This window comes from Centruroides sculpturatus, unplaced genomic scaffold (genome assembly GCF_000671375.1).
Source record: "Centruroides sculpturatus isolate CEXI.00-Female unplaced genomic scaffold, Cexi_2.0 scaffold1029, whole genome shotgun sequence".
Lineage (NCBI taxonomy): Eukaryota > Metazoa > Arthropoda > Arachnida > Scorpiones > Buthidae > Centruroides > Centruroides sculpturatus.
The window spans coordinates 104785-118687 of NW_019385204.1; the positions used below are offsets into that span (position 1 = coordinate 104785).

The window sequence follows — 13903 nt, forward strand, 5'->3', positions numbered from 1 at the left end:
CTTTGTCTACAGAAGCTATTTTACGTTGCTGAATTTTTCCAGTAATATTGATTGGAAAAAGAACACTACTCTTCATTGTTGACCCATCTAACGGACCTCATAGTATTCAAGATTTCGTATCGTGTTTAAGAGAATTAATTGATTTACGAAATACAGTATTATAGGCTACACTTCAGTGCTACAGTTGTGAGCCACATGTTTACCATTACGTTGAAGACCGAAAACTGTGTATAAGCTTTATTAAACAAGAAGTTCATGGAAGTTAAAAGTAGGAGATGTAATATCATTAATATACCAAAAAATCTCTATTATCATCCACTGGCTTCCACCGGAGATTTCGCATTAATTAGTAAATAGACATTATATAAACTTTGGGAAAGATTGTTAATTCAAACTATATAAAATCATCGGTGCCCGGCTCCGGCTGGAACACGTTTTACCGAGCAAACGGAGAATTTTACTAGAACTTAAACCAAATTTAAACTCGGAGTCTCCCTTACTTCATAAAGGTAAAAGTGATAACCGGATTGGTCATTCTTTCTGGCCGGCCTCAAATGTACTATAAGCGTAATAGCTTCGGACATTTAAGGCGGGAATGTTCCGCAATAAAATGTATTAATTGCTATATATATGGGAATTCTCTTGAGAATTGTCCGAAAAACAGTTATGCTTTTGCACTGACGAAGAAATCGTGGGCAGACATAATGGACACTGAGGACATTTTGCAGAAACCTGAAAGTAGTGAAATAAGAATAGGAATAGAAAAGGACTCGTCAACTGTAGACCCCATGACGTGCCAGAAACAACAGGAAACCGGAAATACCCCACGGATAAGCGAAGGAGATAAGCTTGGTGTAAGAATACAGGTGATACCACTCTTCATTCAAAGACGTTGAAGGGGTTGAGATTACTCGATTATACACCAAATGTCGTGACAATGTAGAAGTCCATTTTTGCCATTGATTACTACTAGCAACAATTGTTAATTGAACTTTAATCTGTGTCAATAAAATTAGTAAAATTTACACAAAATAATCTAAAAGTAATAGAATATGTGTATATATATTTAAAAATCTTCATTAAATTGATATTTTTATACTCTAAAAGGTTTAAAATATACATCACTTTAGCTATTAAATGTAATTTAAGCTTATAAACCATCGAAAGCTTTTTAATTTTATTCCCGTAAAAGTTTTGTGACATAATATAAAATGCTCGTTAATTAAAGGTTCCGTTATTTAGAAGTGTCCTTTACGAACAGTTTTATTCTGTATGCACTTGACAGCAGTTTTGGGTTTGGCATATAATTTTTTCAGCGACAAATTTTTGTACAACATAATTCTTAATAACGGATCGTTCGAACAATATAAATTCAATAATATACAGTATTACCTTAATGTTACAAGTTAGAAGTACATAACATTTTACATTTCATTTTTATATGCTTTAAAATAATCACGTTTCCATATAAAGGAAACGTGATTAATTTTTATGTGAGAGTGCTTCTGCAATGTCATTCAGAGTGTCATCACTAAGCATGCTGACTGATAATCGGAAACGCTTGAGAAATGGGTCCTATTATTTGGACAAGGAGCTGTTTGTGTTTAGGGCTAGGTGCTCACCAAGTTTACAAGGACACGGCCAGTCGTTCGGGTGTCCGATTCGAACGACTGGCCGTGTCCTTGTAAGTAGAAGTTACTTTTAGACAAATGATGTGTATGCATGTATTATATATATATGGAAATATCTAAAAGTAACTTCTACTTTAATCTATATATAATTTGATAAGAATATAAAATGTTATAATTTAACATTTTATACTCCAAAGTTAATTTCTATAATTAGAAATTAGAAATATTTTATAACACAGAAATTAAGTACTTTAATGATAACGAAGGATATTAGTTAAACATATTTCATTTTATTACATAATATAAATTGTTTACTCAATTAAATGGCGAATATAAATTAATGTAATTAAATGTTACATTACGCAATTATTTTCTCATTTAAATACAAACAAAAACTTATAATTAAACTTAAATCACAAAGTTTAGAATGTATCACTGGTAGAAAGTTCTTTCTGGATATATTTTTCTTTCACGATTTCTCTCATCAGAAGAAATAGCAAATAACTTTAATTTATCGGATGTCCGATTTGAGGATTTATATACGCGGAACAACAAAGCATTATCATATTTAATATGCACACAACATAAGAAGCAACTTACGACTTGACCAGAAAATGGCGCTCTAATACCAAGTGACTGTACAGTACTGTACTTATCTATATTATGTACATCTAATACGTAACATTTAATACGTAAAGCGAGAATGTTTGTTTGTTTGCTGGAAGTAATCTCGAAATCTACTGAACCAACTTTTTAAAAATCTTACGCTATTGGAAAGCTTATTTCTTTCAGATGAGCATGAGCTATATACTATTTTTATATTAAGAAATAAAAATGCCCGAGAACGATGTTTTTACCGCGGCATTTGTGTACTCCGTTCAAGGTCAATCGCCTTCACCTCTGGTGGTTTCTTTTAAACTTATTATCTTATTCAGTTTGTTTTGATTCGTGTAGTTCGGGCCACTGTGTATGTTTTGTTATATCGTCTTGGTCGTTCGTCTCTTGTAATAATACTCTTATTTTATCAGATACAACTATAAGGAGCTAATTTACTTCCCTTAAATGAAACTGAACTTTTGTGCTTACATCTATAATATTTTTATGTGTTTATTGTTTTAATATTAACCTTACCGTGCCATTATTTAAAATAAGAATTTGTCTTATGTTATTAGATATTGATTAATTTTCAGGTGTACACATGAGTGAGTAAGCCTTATTGGCAATAAAACGCCCAAAAAGTCACAATTGTCACAAAATACATTCGTATCAAGGATCCCTCACTCTTTACTGCTGATTTCATTTTCAAACTTACAAACCCTTTGTCCGATTTGGATCAAATTCCGCGTAGTTACCCTCTGTATCCTATGGGAAACATAAACTACCATAAAACTTTAATTTCTCGTTCCCACTCTCTGATTTCATTCCCTTATCACCAAACTCCCTAATGTTTTGAACGATCTGGACAAATTTTAAATAGTTACTCTCTACGATTCTCCAAAAATTATAGGTTACTTTAACACTCGGACCCTCACTCCTTTTCCCTGATTTCATCCCCACAAATTGCCAAATCCTTTGATTGATTTGCATCAAATTTTCCATAATTATTCTGTCATCCTGTGGGAAACAAACTCTACCTTATAACGAGGACAACACAATCCTTTCCTGAGTTCTCGGGCAACGTTGAGCATTCTTTGCTAGTAAACAATAAATTTATAAATTCATAAATTTTTAGGAAATAATTTGAGTTTATATTGATTAGATCTTTAAAATATGCTTTATGTATGGTGTATTAATTATATTAGTTAGAATTAATGATAGTTCATTTATATGTTTACAAAAAATTAAAAATAAAATGTGAGTTTACTTTAATAAAATAGAATATTAGACTACGACTCTCTTCAAAAATATTTATTTACTATTAAATAGTTCTTTATTCTCAAAAACTTGAAAAATACCACTCCATCTTCCATAATCCTACATAAAAACTGTCCCAAACCTCACTCCAGGAGGTTTGTAACAATTTTTATATATTTTTAGTTCTTTATTCCGTTTCTTTATGTCGACAAAAGAGGTTTATTATTGGAAGTTGAAGACTGCCTTCCTAGCTGCAAAAGTATGAAAAATTTCATTTTAATTAATAACATTGTAATTTATTCTAAATATGATATAAACTTCCATTACAAGGCTGTAAATAAACAAAATTTACATTATTTAATGCAAAACGGATTTTAATTTCAATTGATCTAATAGGAATCTACAATGATCGTTAAGATAAGACTAAAATCTCTAAAATAAATAGGATAAATGTTGCAGGGGGGAACAAATGATTCGTCTATGTTGTTACAGATTAATATGAAAGGAAACTGTTATGACTACAATGTAAAATGATCAATAAATAAGATTTATTATTAATTTGGAATTCTTGACAGTTTACCTTCGGATTCACACAAATGTTTAGAATTAAGATTATTGATGTCATTCTATTGACTAAGCTTGACATTCTATGAGGGATACAGTTATTATCTTTCTATATATAGATACAGTAAATCCAGAGAATATTAAAAGTTCCTTTAAAATATTTAAGATAAGTCAAATATTAAGAGTCATATAAAACATTATAACCTTTTAAATACATTTGTTAACAGCATATATTAAAAATTTACCCCTAAAAATTTACCTTAATTTTTTAATAATTCATTTTAAAATGTTAAAAATCAGTAATAAAAAGTATTTTGTGAAAAAATAGTGAAAGTAAAGTGAAAATAATTAAACTTAAAGTAGTTTTGATGCCGTTTATTCCCATGTAAATATGAAAAGAAAAAAATAAATAATGGAAATAAATATCTAAAGGTAGTTTCAAGTGTAACTAGTAAATGAAGTTCATATTTCTATACGCTTAAATTTAACCGTAATTAATTAAGATGAAATTATAATTAAATACAAAACAATTATAATATCAAATTTAATCTTAACAACAATGTAATCGAGTTGATATTTTTAGCTATTCAACAATGATCATTATCTCATCTTTGCTATTAATTAAGAGGATTTACTAAAATAAATCTAAATACTAATGAAAACACAAATTTCATATAAAAAATTATCCAATGTTTTATTAATAAACTAATAAAAACTCCTTACTGTTTATAAAATAATTAATATTTTAAAAAATTACTAATAAATTTCTGTAATTCAATGTAAGATAGAAGCATATTTGATATTCGTAATCTACCTGTAAAAGAATAAACAAAGATTAAAGTAAAACCTACGGTTCCAGATTTACGGAACATCCTGTATATTTTTATTAAAATTAAATAAGGATGCTATTAAATATAATTCCTGAGACATAATATTGTTAGACTATATTCAATATCGATTGAACATTAAATAAATTGCTGTACTACATCACACTAATTTACTTTAATGTTATTACTGTTTTTTCAGCTTTCTGTTAAAATAAATTTCAATATCCTTTATAAATAATTTAATATCTAACTTCATCGACTATCATAAAATATCTAACAATATTAATTATTGATCATTAAACAGCTTAAAATAGAAATTTGTCTAGAAGTGCAACAAAATATAAACGTCAAAGGAAGAAAAGTTATAAAGTTATTTAATAAAAAGCGTAAAAGATTTTAAATATTAAAGTTTTGTTATTTATTTTTGTGCCATAAATTTTTAAATTTCTTAAAATATTTAGTGTTATGTATAAAAATTTTCAAAAAAAAAAAAACTAGCACATGCAACTAAACTTAAATGGTGTAGACTCGTATTTTTCAATTTAAAAAAACTAAGCTTTTGTTCAAGATTATGAATTATAATGTAAAAGAAATGAATAATGTAAATAACTTGCTAAATCAATATCATAAATAGTAGCATTAAAGATAACAAATTTCAACCAAGTATTGGAAAAGAGAAGTAATGGCTAGAGATATTGTTATGTCAAAACAAGTGTTTTCCTTTATGTGAATTGATAGTGATGTTGATAAATGATGATGAATAAAGCTCTCGAGGTTTGAGAAGAAATCATTTCCATCCTTTAATACAGCTAAACATTAACAGATAATATAGATATTGAAAGAATTGGATTGATGGAACACGGCACCACAACACATGGGCAATCTGCCTCAGAGATACTATAAAGAAATTGGCTCTATTTAGGTGTTAGGCATGTGAAGAAAACTCGGAAAACTCACGGGGAGTTTTCCGAGTTTTCTTCTAAGTATTGGCGAGATGCAAACCAGCGACCAACTACCAATGTTCAGTGGTTGTATCCCCTCGGTCATAAGTACTATAAATAAATTATTAAATTTATAGACAAAACGGAACTTCGATTAGATATTTAATTCAAAATTTATTATTTCTTTAAACATTATTTAATACTTATAAAAGAATTTAAATATTTTCTTTGCACTTATTATTTTCTTGAAAATTAATTTTAGAAGCTAATTTAATTTATATTTATTGCAACTACTCGCATCTGATAAAATAATTAAAATTAATATGAGACGAAGTTCATTTTTCATGAGAGCTAAATTTTAAAAATATTCTCTAAATCAAATGTCTAATTTAATAGCAAGTATTAGATAGATTTTAGGTAGATAATATTATAACAAATGCTAGTGCGGTAATTATAAATAACCATTTCATCTAACAGGAAACGATTTATCAAGTTTCAGTCATGCAATGGATAACAATTACGTTGCTTGACAAATTTGCTCACCAATGTTATTAAATAACATTTATCCAATTTGATTAGCCATCAAAAGTAGTCCAAGAAGTCTACAACATAATTAGATTATGCCATTCATTATTTTGTACGTATGAAGATTGCACAGAGTCTGTTCATCATTTATTCACCTGGTTAAGAAACTCAATACAGGAAAAACTATAACATATATTTAAAAAACTCCCGAACTTGGTAATTTCCTCTAAGAGAAATTCTAAAATCATTGGATCTGTCGAGATGAATCAATTACATGGCCAAGTAGGGACGGATTTAAGGGGACACTACACCCTCTTCTGAGGGATTTGCTGAGTAATGCCTGGTCTCTCGTATAGCAAAAATGTTATAAGACATATATATTGCTTCCTACATCTCCATTTAAAGATTTCTGGATTCTCTGGATTTTGTCATCAAAGTCTCTTGAAATCACCTTGATTTCTTTCTGTGACGGTCCATAAAAGACAAAGTATATTTAAAGAAAAGATAATTAGCATTGAGAAATTACAAGACAACGGTTCAGGTTATGAACACAATACTGAGATGTTTAAAAAATCAGACTTGATATTCTCAGAGCAAAAATATTGATTGGTTTCGTGGGATAACGCAGCGCAACACATGGGCGACTTGCAAAGGCGATGCCTCCTTGGAGCATACTCAATGAGAAACTAGCTTCTAAGGTGAAGGAAACCCAGTCTAATCCTTAAGTGATGCGCTGAACCCACGACCACCTGTCACAAGTGGTCGAATGGATAAAACCACTCGGCCACTTGTGGGCTAGAAAAACAAAAGGATTACACGTGAAAATTTACTAATAAGCCATCTTTATCCCAAAGATTTGGTCATCCCTGTATTACTAATAGAGTTAAATTTAGTTGTTAAGATAAACTTTGATAATCAGAAGCATAAATAGTATCTTTTTGCAATTTACTCTTTTGAAATTGCTAGAAAACCATTTGTTTTTCTAACGAACTTTACTCTTTAGTTAAATTAATTGGAAAATTATGTTGATAAAATTTTGAATAAAATGTTTTATCAATTAACTTGTTCCTGTTTATGCAATAGCACGGAATTAATTGATAATATAATTTCGCTTCGAGAATGATTACTTGAATTTAAGAGGAAATAAATTCAAAATAAAGTATACAAAATCTTTTGAAAGGATTATAATCCTAGTTCTAAACATCAAATATTTAAATTCATTCAAGATAAAATTGAATTCGTTTTCTAAAGAATCCCATTTAACCTGATTTCTTGTAGTTTTCGGCATTCCTGTGTTATGTGCAGTTAAAAAAAAATAAGAAAATTTAGTTTGGTTTGGGGTTGTTTGATGGAGATGGCAACGCAACACAAGGGGCGCCTCCCGGGAGGGCTTTCTATGGGAAACGCCTCTATTTAAGTGCACACGAAAAAAAAACATGAAAAACTCCAGCCTTCTGGTGAAGCGCTAACCTAAGACCAACAAACAGTGTTCAGTGGGGTAAGAAAATTTGACATGTATCATATTTTATCGTTCTATTTACAAAAATACACGATTATAATTATCCCATAATATCAACATCACTTTGAAATTAAAGTTATGTTACTTACTATTATTATTTTTTATAATTTTAAAGCTGAACATAATTATATATTCAACTGGATTGCTCGTTTACTCGGTCACTTAACTAATTATGTGTATAAATGCGATAGTTCATATTTAATTACCATAAAATAAAATTATATTATAAAATATTTAACTAAATTTTCAATTGTTTTTACTGTAAATACACAAGATTTTTTTTTTAAATAAGTGGGTCTAATTTAATTTTAAGTATTCATAATATCAACAAGAAACAATGAAATTGAAATTATTAAATGGAATTATTTAAATTAACCAGCGATTAATGATACAGTTCGTTAATGTTATCCTGCAGCTATTAATCATAATTAATTAATATGTATAGTAAATATATGTTATGGTCTATTCAAATATTAAGATTTCTCAACAATAAATATCTATATAATATATCAATTAGCCGATCGGATAGCCGAGACGGTTAAGGCAACAGCCTACATCTCTAGGGAAACCAGGATCGGTGTGGGCAGGTCAAAAATCCCCAGAAATTCTTAGGGAATAGTCTGTCCCATAATTGTCAGACTCCATCCCTCACCACCCGACCGCCACGTTGTGGTCCTAGACTTATCTACTATGGATTTGACAAAGTCTCTCTTAGTGTCCACAGAACAGAAGGGTATGATTTGATAAGGCAACGCAACACATGGGGTAATCTGCCAAGGAGGAGATGACTCCTGGGAGGACTCCTGTATTCGATTCCGGATCATTCTGAGAGGCAGACTGACGTATTAACCGTTTAGGACACCCAACCTTCTATACTTATTTTTAATATACAGTTTATTAAAACGTAAATTAAACTTTAAAAATTAGTTATTTACATATCAACCGCGAGTATACTAGTGATGTATATTGGCGTTTTTATAAGATTCTGTTTCCTTTGTATTCCTATTGTGATATGATATATAATTTAAAATCAATAGAAAATTTAAGTAATACAAACGAAAATTAATAATAGATTCAGCAAATTTATGGCATTTTACAAGTCATTAAACAAATCTAATCCCGCGTAACGAGTCGCAAAATAATAAGAAATTAGGCAACGAGATTTTTAATATATTCCCTGCTTTCGTGAGATTGGATAAATCTCGAAATAATCTTAAGATAAAATTAATTAAACTCTAAATTGTCTCATTTTACCCCTTAAAAGCTTTAAGAGATAAAGCTACTATAATTAATATGATTGTCAAAATGATTAAAGACCTGTCAAAACCTCTCAGGAACTATCACAGAACCGAGATAATCGCAGGAATTAGCTTTAACTACTTTGTATTAGTTTAATTTTCCTAAATGCTTTCAAGTTACAAAATTACTTTTAATTTAATTTTACAATTAAAATCTATAATTATTATTAAACAACAGACGGGAAAAGTGTTTAAAGTTTTTATAACTTTTAAATAATTTTTTCTTTGTGATTAAACTTAGTTCTTAAGAATTTTTTACAAAATTACAAAAAAGATTATCCTTTCATCATTGTGCTTGCAGTTGTATTGTCCCAGATGACAAGAATAATCTCTAGTACAAGAGTGGATTAGAGCTGTCGTGTGAGATGTTCTCTTCGAATATTGCAACCATTTGTTTGCTCGAGTATTACAGAATCTTAAACAAACTTGAAATTAATCGAAACTTTTTCTGATTTATTTCACTTTTAATTTAATATATAATATATTTTTATTGTGCCAAAAAACTCATTGAGTTACATCCAAGTTAATCGTTGTTTTACATCACTGTCGTTGACTAATAAATATTTATAATATGAATGAAATAACATTTAATGTAAAGTAGAAGAGTACCAAATTTGGACTATTATTTTGATCAATTTTATTTTCCCTCCCTCAATAAATGGCTAAGCTATCAACTAGACTTTAGGTGATAATGAAATTGGTCAAAATAATAGCCCAATCTTTGTGGGCCATAATGAGTATCCTACTTTATTTTAATATATTTTTTTGGTGTATATTAAAAATCGAATTTTTCTGTTTGTACAATTTTGGTGATTCATCTTATTTTTAATAACTAAGGCGTCATCTTACCGCTCATGGCACCTTAATTTGTGATGTATGTCGAGTCTCGTCCCTCATCCGATCTGCTTTCCCCTATTGTGGGCCTGACCGAAAGCACGATGGTATAATTAAAATACCCTCAGTGCCTACACACGCAAAACTAAATTCACACTGAGATCCTTGTATATTAGATGTTTTATTTTATATTATATTAAAATTCTTTTATATATTTTAGATAACCTGAATTATAAAGACACTTTCTGCAAAATAACATAAATTTACTCATAATTATGTAAGAATTTGAAGTATTTTTTTCATAATCATAACTGTCAATCAGAAAAATATATAATTTATTCTTCACTGAAGTATAGACTATTTTAATAAACGATTAAAATAAATTTAAACCCTGGCTGAGGTCGCGGTTCGCGCCTCATCAACGGGCTGACCACGTGGAGTTTTCAGGTTTCTTCACGTGTCTAACACTTAACAGACTCCAGGTTCTCGTAGAAAGTCCTCCCACTTGTTGTACTGCCTTATCACATTAATCTTACAATCTTATAAAATGAATTTAGTAAAACTGACAAATATTTTCAAAATTTTCTTTTAATCTTAGGTTAATTCATTTTCTATGAATATCGCCAAGAGAATTGGGTCTACTGACAACTCATCGATGTATTAGTTACCGCCATTCAGAGTATCCTCTAACTATACAAAGCTCTGTCGAAATCCACACAATTTCTTTTTCAGTCGATAAAATCAATGTTTCAGCAAAAGTGAGAGACTTCCTTACTGCTATCAAAGACTTTACTGACTTGTATCAGGGAGTAAATATAACTTGATTTCTACACTTCATTTTGCGCGCTTTATTCCTAAAAAGTTCTATTGTTTAACTTTCTCTCTATCTTCTTCGATGGTGTTTATATGGAGATTTTAGCTCAATGTAGGCTCTTTCTCCAAATAGACTTGTGTATGTGTATGATCGCTAGGCGACCGATTAGCCGGCTGTATCGAACAGCCATACGTACGCGCGGGAAATAAATGCCTTCCGGGAGGACTTTTATGGGGAACTGGCCTCCTATTCAGTCGTTATAGGCAAGGAGAAAACCCGGAAAACTCCAAGCAGCCAGCCTGTCCGACCGTGGCGCGAACCCACGACGAACCTCCCAGTCTTTAGGGTCTGGTCACCACTACGATGAGCGTTGTTTAACTTTATTTTAATTATCAAATTTTGGCTAAATATGTAAAATTGTCGCACCACATTTATGCCTCGCCTATATTTATGTAAATTGGTTAAAGTTCTTTTATAAACTTATATATACTAAACAATATATTTATTTATAATGTTAAACTCACTACTACACGAAATTGGGTCTATTGACAACTCATCGATGTATTAGTTACCACCATTCAGAGTATCCTCTAACTATACAAAGCTCTATCGAAATCCACACAATTTCTTTTGTCCTTTTATAAACTTATGTATACTAAACAATATATTTATTTATAATGATAAACTCACTACTACACGAAATTCTGTTTTTTTAGTCTGCCATTTTTAAGTTTATTACAAAGTATTAAGGGAATGAAAACGAAGGGTGTCAGGTTTTGAAATAGCGTAAATTTTTTTGCGGAGTCCTAGATAATAACTCTGAAAAATTTGGGGGCCCACATGTAGCTGGGTGCATAAAACTATTGAACACAGGCATATTCGTTGCGAGTTTGCTATCACCAACGGGCTGGTCACGGGGAGTTTTCGGGTTTCTTAAACTTAATTAAACACTTAAATAAGGCCTGTTTTCTATAGAAAACCCCTTGGCAGATAGCCCATGTCCACCAAACTAACCAACCTGAAATATTTGGTCCAGGTCTGTCAGAAGGTTTAGAAGTAATCTATATACACGACAGACAGACATTCTAATATATATACAGTATGTAAATTAAAATGTCTGTCTATTCTGTATTAAATAAACTTTTAAATAATTCTGTACGCGTAATAAATCAGCGTAATAAATAAAAATCAAAAGTTCAGATTAAATATTAAAAAAAATGCGATATAACTTTTTAGATCGAAGTAAGATTAAATAAGCTCTTAATTTTCGTAATAACTTAAGGCATATTAACAACACGCTATTATATTATTTGCAAATTTATTAACTTACTTGAATTAATTATAATAAATTTTGCACTTAACTTATAGTTTATTGAATAAATTAAATTAGTGTATCAAGCATACGCAACCAGTTCCATAGAAGTAAAATCAATGGAGGAGTAACTGAAGCTTAAATAATTTTTCTCAATTCATTTCTCTAATTTACATTGTCTATGTAGCGTAAATTTAAGAATAAAATAGTTCGCATATTGAGGCAGATGAGAGATTCAATATGCAAACTCAATCCATGCAAAGTATGTTGTGTTTTTGACGTGTGCAAAAGGACAAAGGATAAAGACACTTAATTTTTAGGGTGTTCTATTTTCGTGAATATTAAGTATAACTTTAAATAATTAATTACTTTTACATCAAATAAGTATTGTTTTTTTACTCTTACAATATATAAATATTTATGTATCAACGTCGTAAAACTCCATCTGTACAAACATTGTTTCCCAACTTATCGATTCGTAGTACCTGTTTTTCAATATTCTGGATAAACAAGCTGTTATTGTAAAATCTTTCAAAGATATTTTACAAAGAGATTTTGAAAGTTTTTTGGCTATTTGTTTGCTCGATACTCTTTGAAAATCGCCTTTTCTATTGGGTAATTTAAAAATGAATTGAGTGTATTAAATGCCTATTTAATCAAACACTGCAAATTATCTCGGTATTTCGTAAAAAATGCAATTAAACAAATAAATAAACAAATAATAAAAATAAATAAATGGCGAATTTTTTTTCGATTTTTTCAGGAAGGAAACTGATCCATTTTCAGTTTATATCATCATTTTCTTCAGCAATATGATATGAAAAAGACAGAAATCGACTGTTTCTGTTGTAGAATTTCTTCTCATATCATGTTGCTCCTCGATATTCACTGCCAAATCCTACTTTTGAACTTTACGTGATTTTGCACACCAATAAAAAAAAGGAAGCGCATTCTCCTTTTTCAATATCGATTTTACCACGAAAATAAAATGATAAAATCTATTTGATCGTAACTAAATAAAACAAAATGAAATGGAAATAAAGAAAAATAAAACAACCAAACAAAAAATTAAAAAAAAACTTACAGAAATTGAAGTTGTCGATGTCAAATTTGAAACTCTTCTATTTGAATTTTCTTTTCCCATTTTTCTCAAATACCATTCTCTTCGGAGTAATGTTATAATCTGAGTTTAAAAAAATAAAAAATAAAATAGTAGACGTTTCACAAATATTCGAACAAAATTATTTATTTTTCAACTAAATAATTTAATGCTATGTTTATATAATAAATACAATGCTTCTTCAGTACGGATCCGCTGCACAACGCGAATTATGATAATATAATTTTATTAGTATTTGATTTATGCGCTTCTATTTTTTATAATTAATCATTTATTATATTCACATAAAACATTCGCATCTAAGATTTTTACAAACAAATGAGTATCTTCGATAGGAAAAAGTTTATCCATATCTTCTGATAAACACTCATCAAAAATTCTAACGTAGACATGTGTACAAATGTATTATTAATGACAATGTTTTAAAAAAATTTAAATATATTTCACACAAATTATATTCCAGCTTCGGATTCACGTGTTTGTTTATTTATCTAAAGAATTTAACATTCTTATCTCTTGAGCAGCGTGCAGCAATAACGGATCCATAAATGAGCACATGCTGTAATATGAGCACCTAACTATATATAAACTGAGATATAAGTTATTAGATGACGAAGCCCTATCATTAAATTCAGTCATCAACGATAATACTTCATTTCAAATC

At 29.6% G+C, this 13903-nt stretch overlaps 1 protein-coding gene across 1 annotated transcript in view; it reads right to left on the reverse strand.

Moving 5' to 3' along the window:
* Nucleotides 1–3523: 3523 nt before the first annotated feature.
* The window catches only part of LOC111636095 (calcitonin gene-related peptide type 1 receptor-like), a 28607-nt gene continuing 18227 nt past the window's right edge, over nt 3524–13903 (reverse strand). The window contains exons 16-17 of the mRNA XM_023381275.1: nt 13204–13302; nt 3524–3736 (exon numbers count right to left, since the gene is read on the reverse strand). Of these exons, the coding sequence (XP_023237043.1) occupies nt 3686–3736; nt 13204–13302 (150 nt within the window). The 3' untranslated portion in view covers nt 3524–3685. The remainder of the gene's footprint in view (nt 3737–13203; nt 13303–13903) is intronic.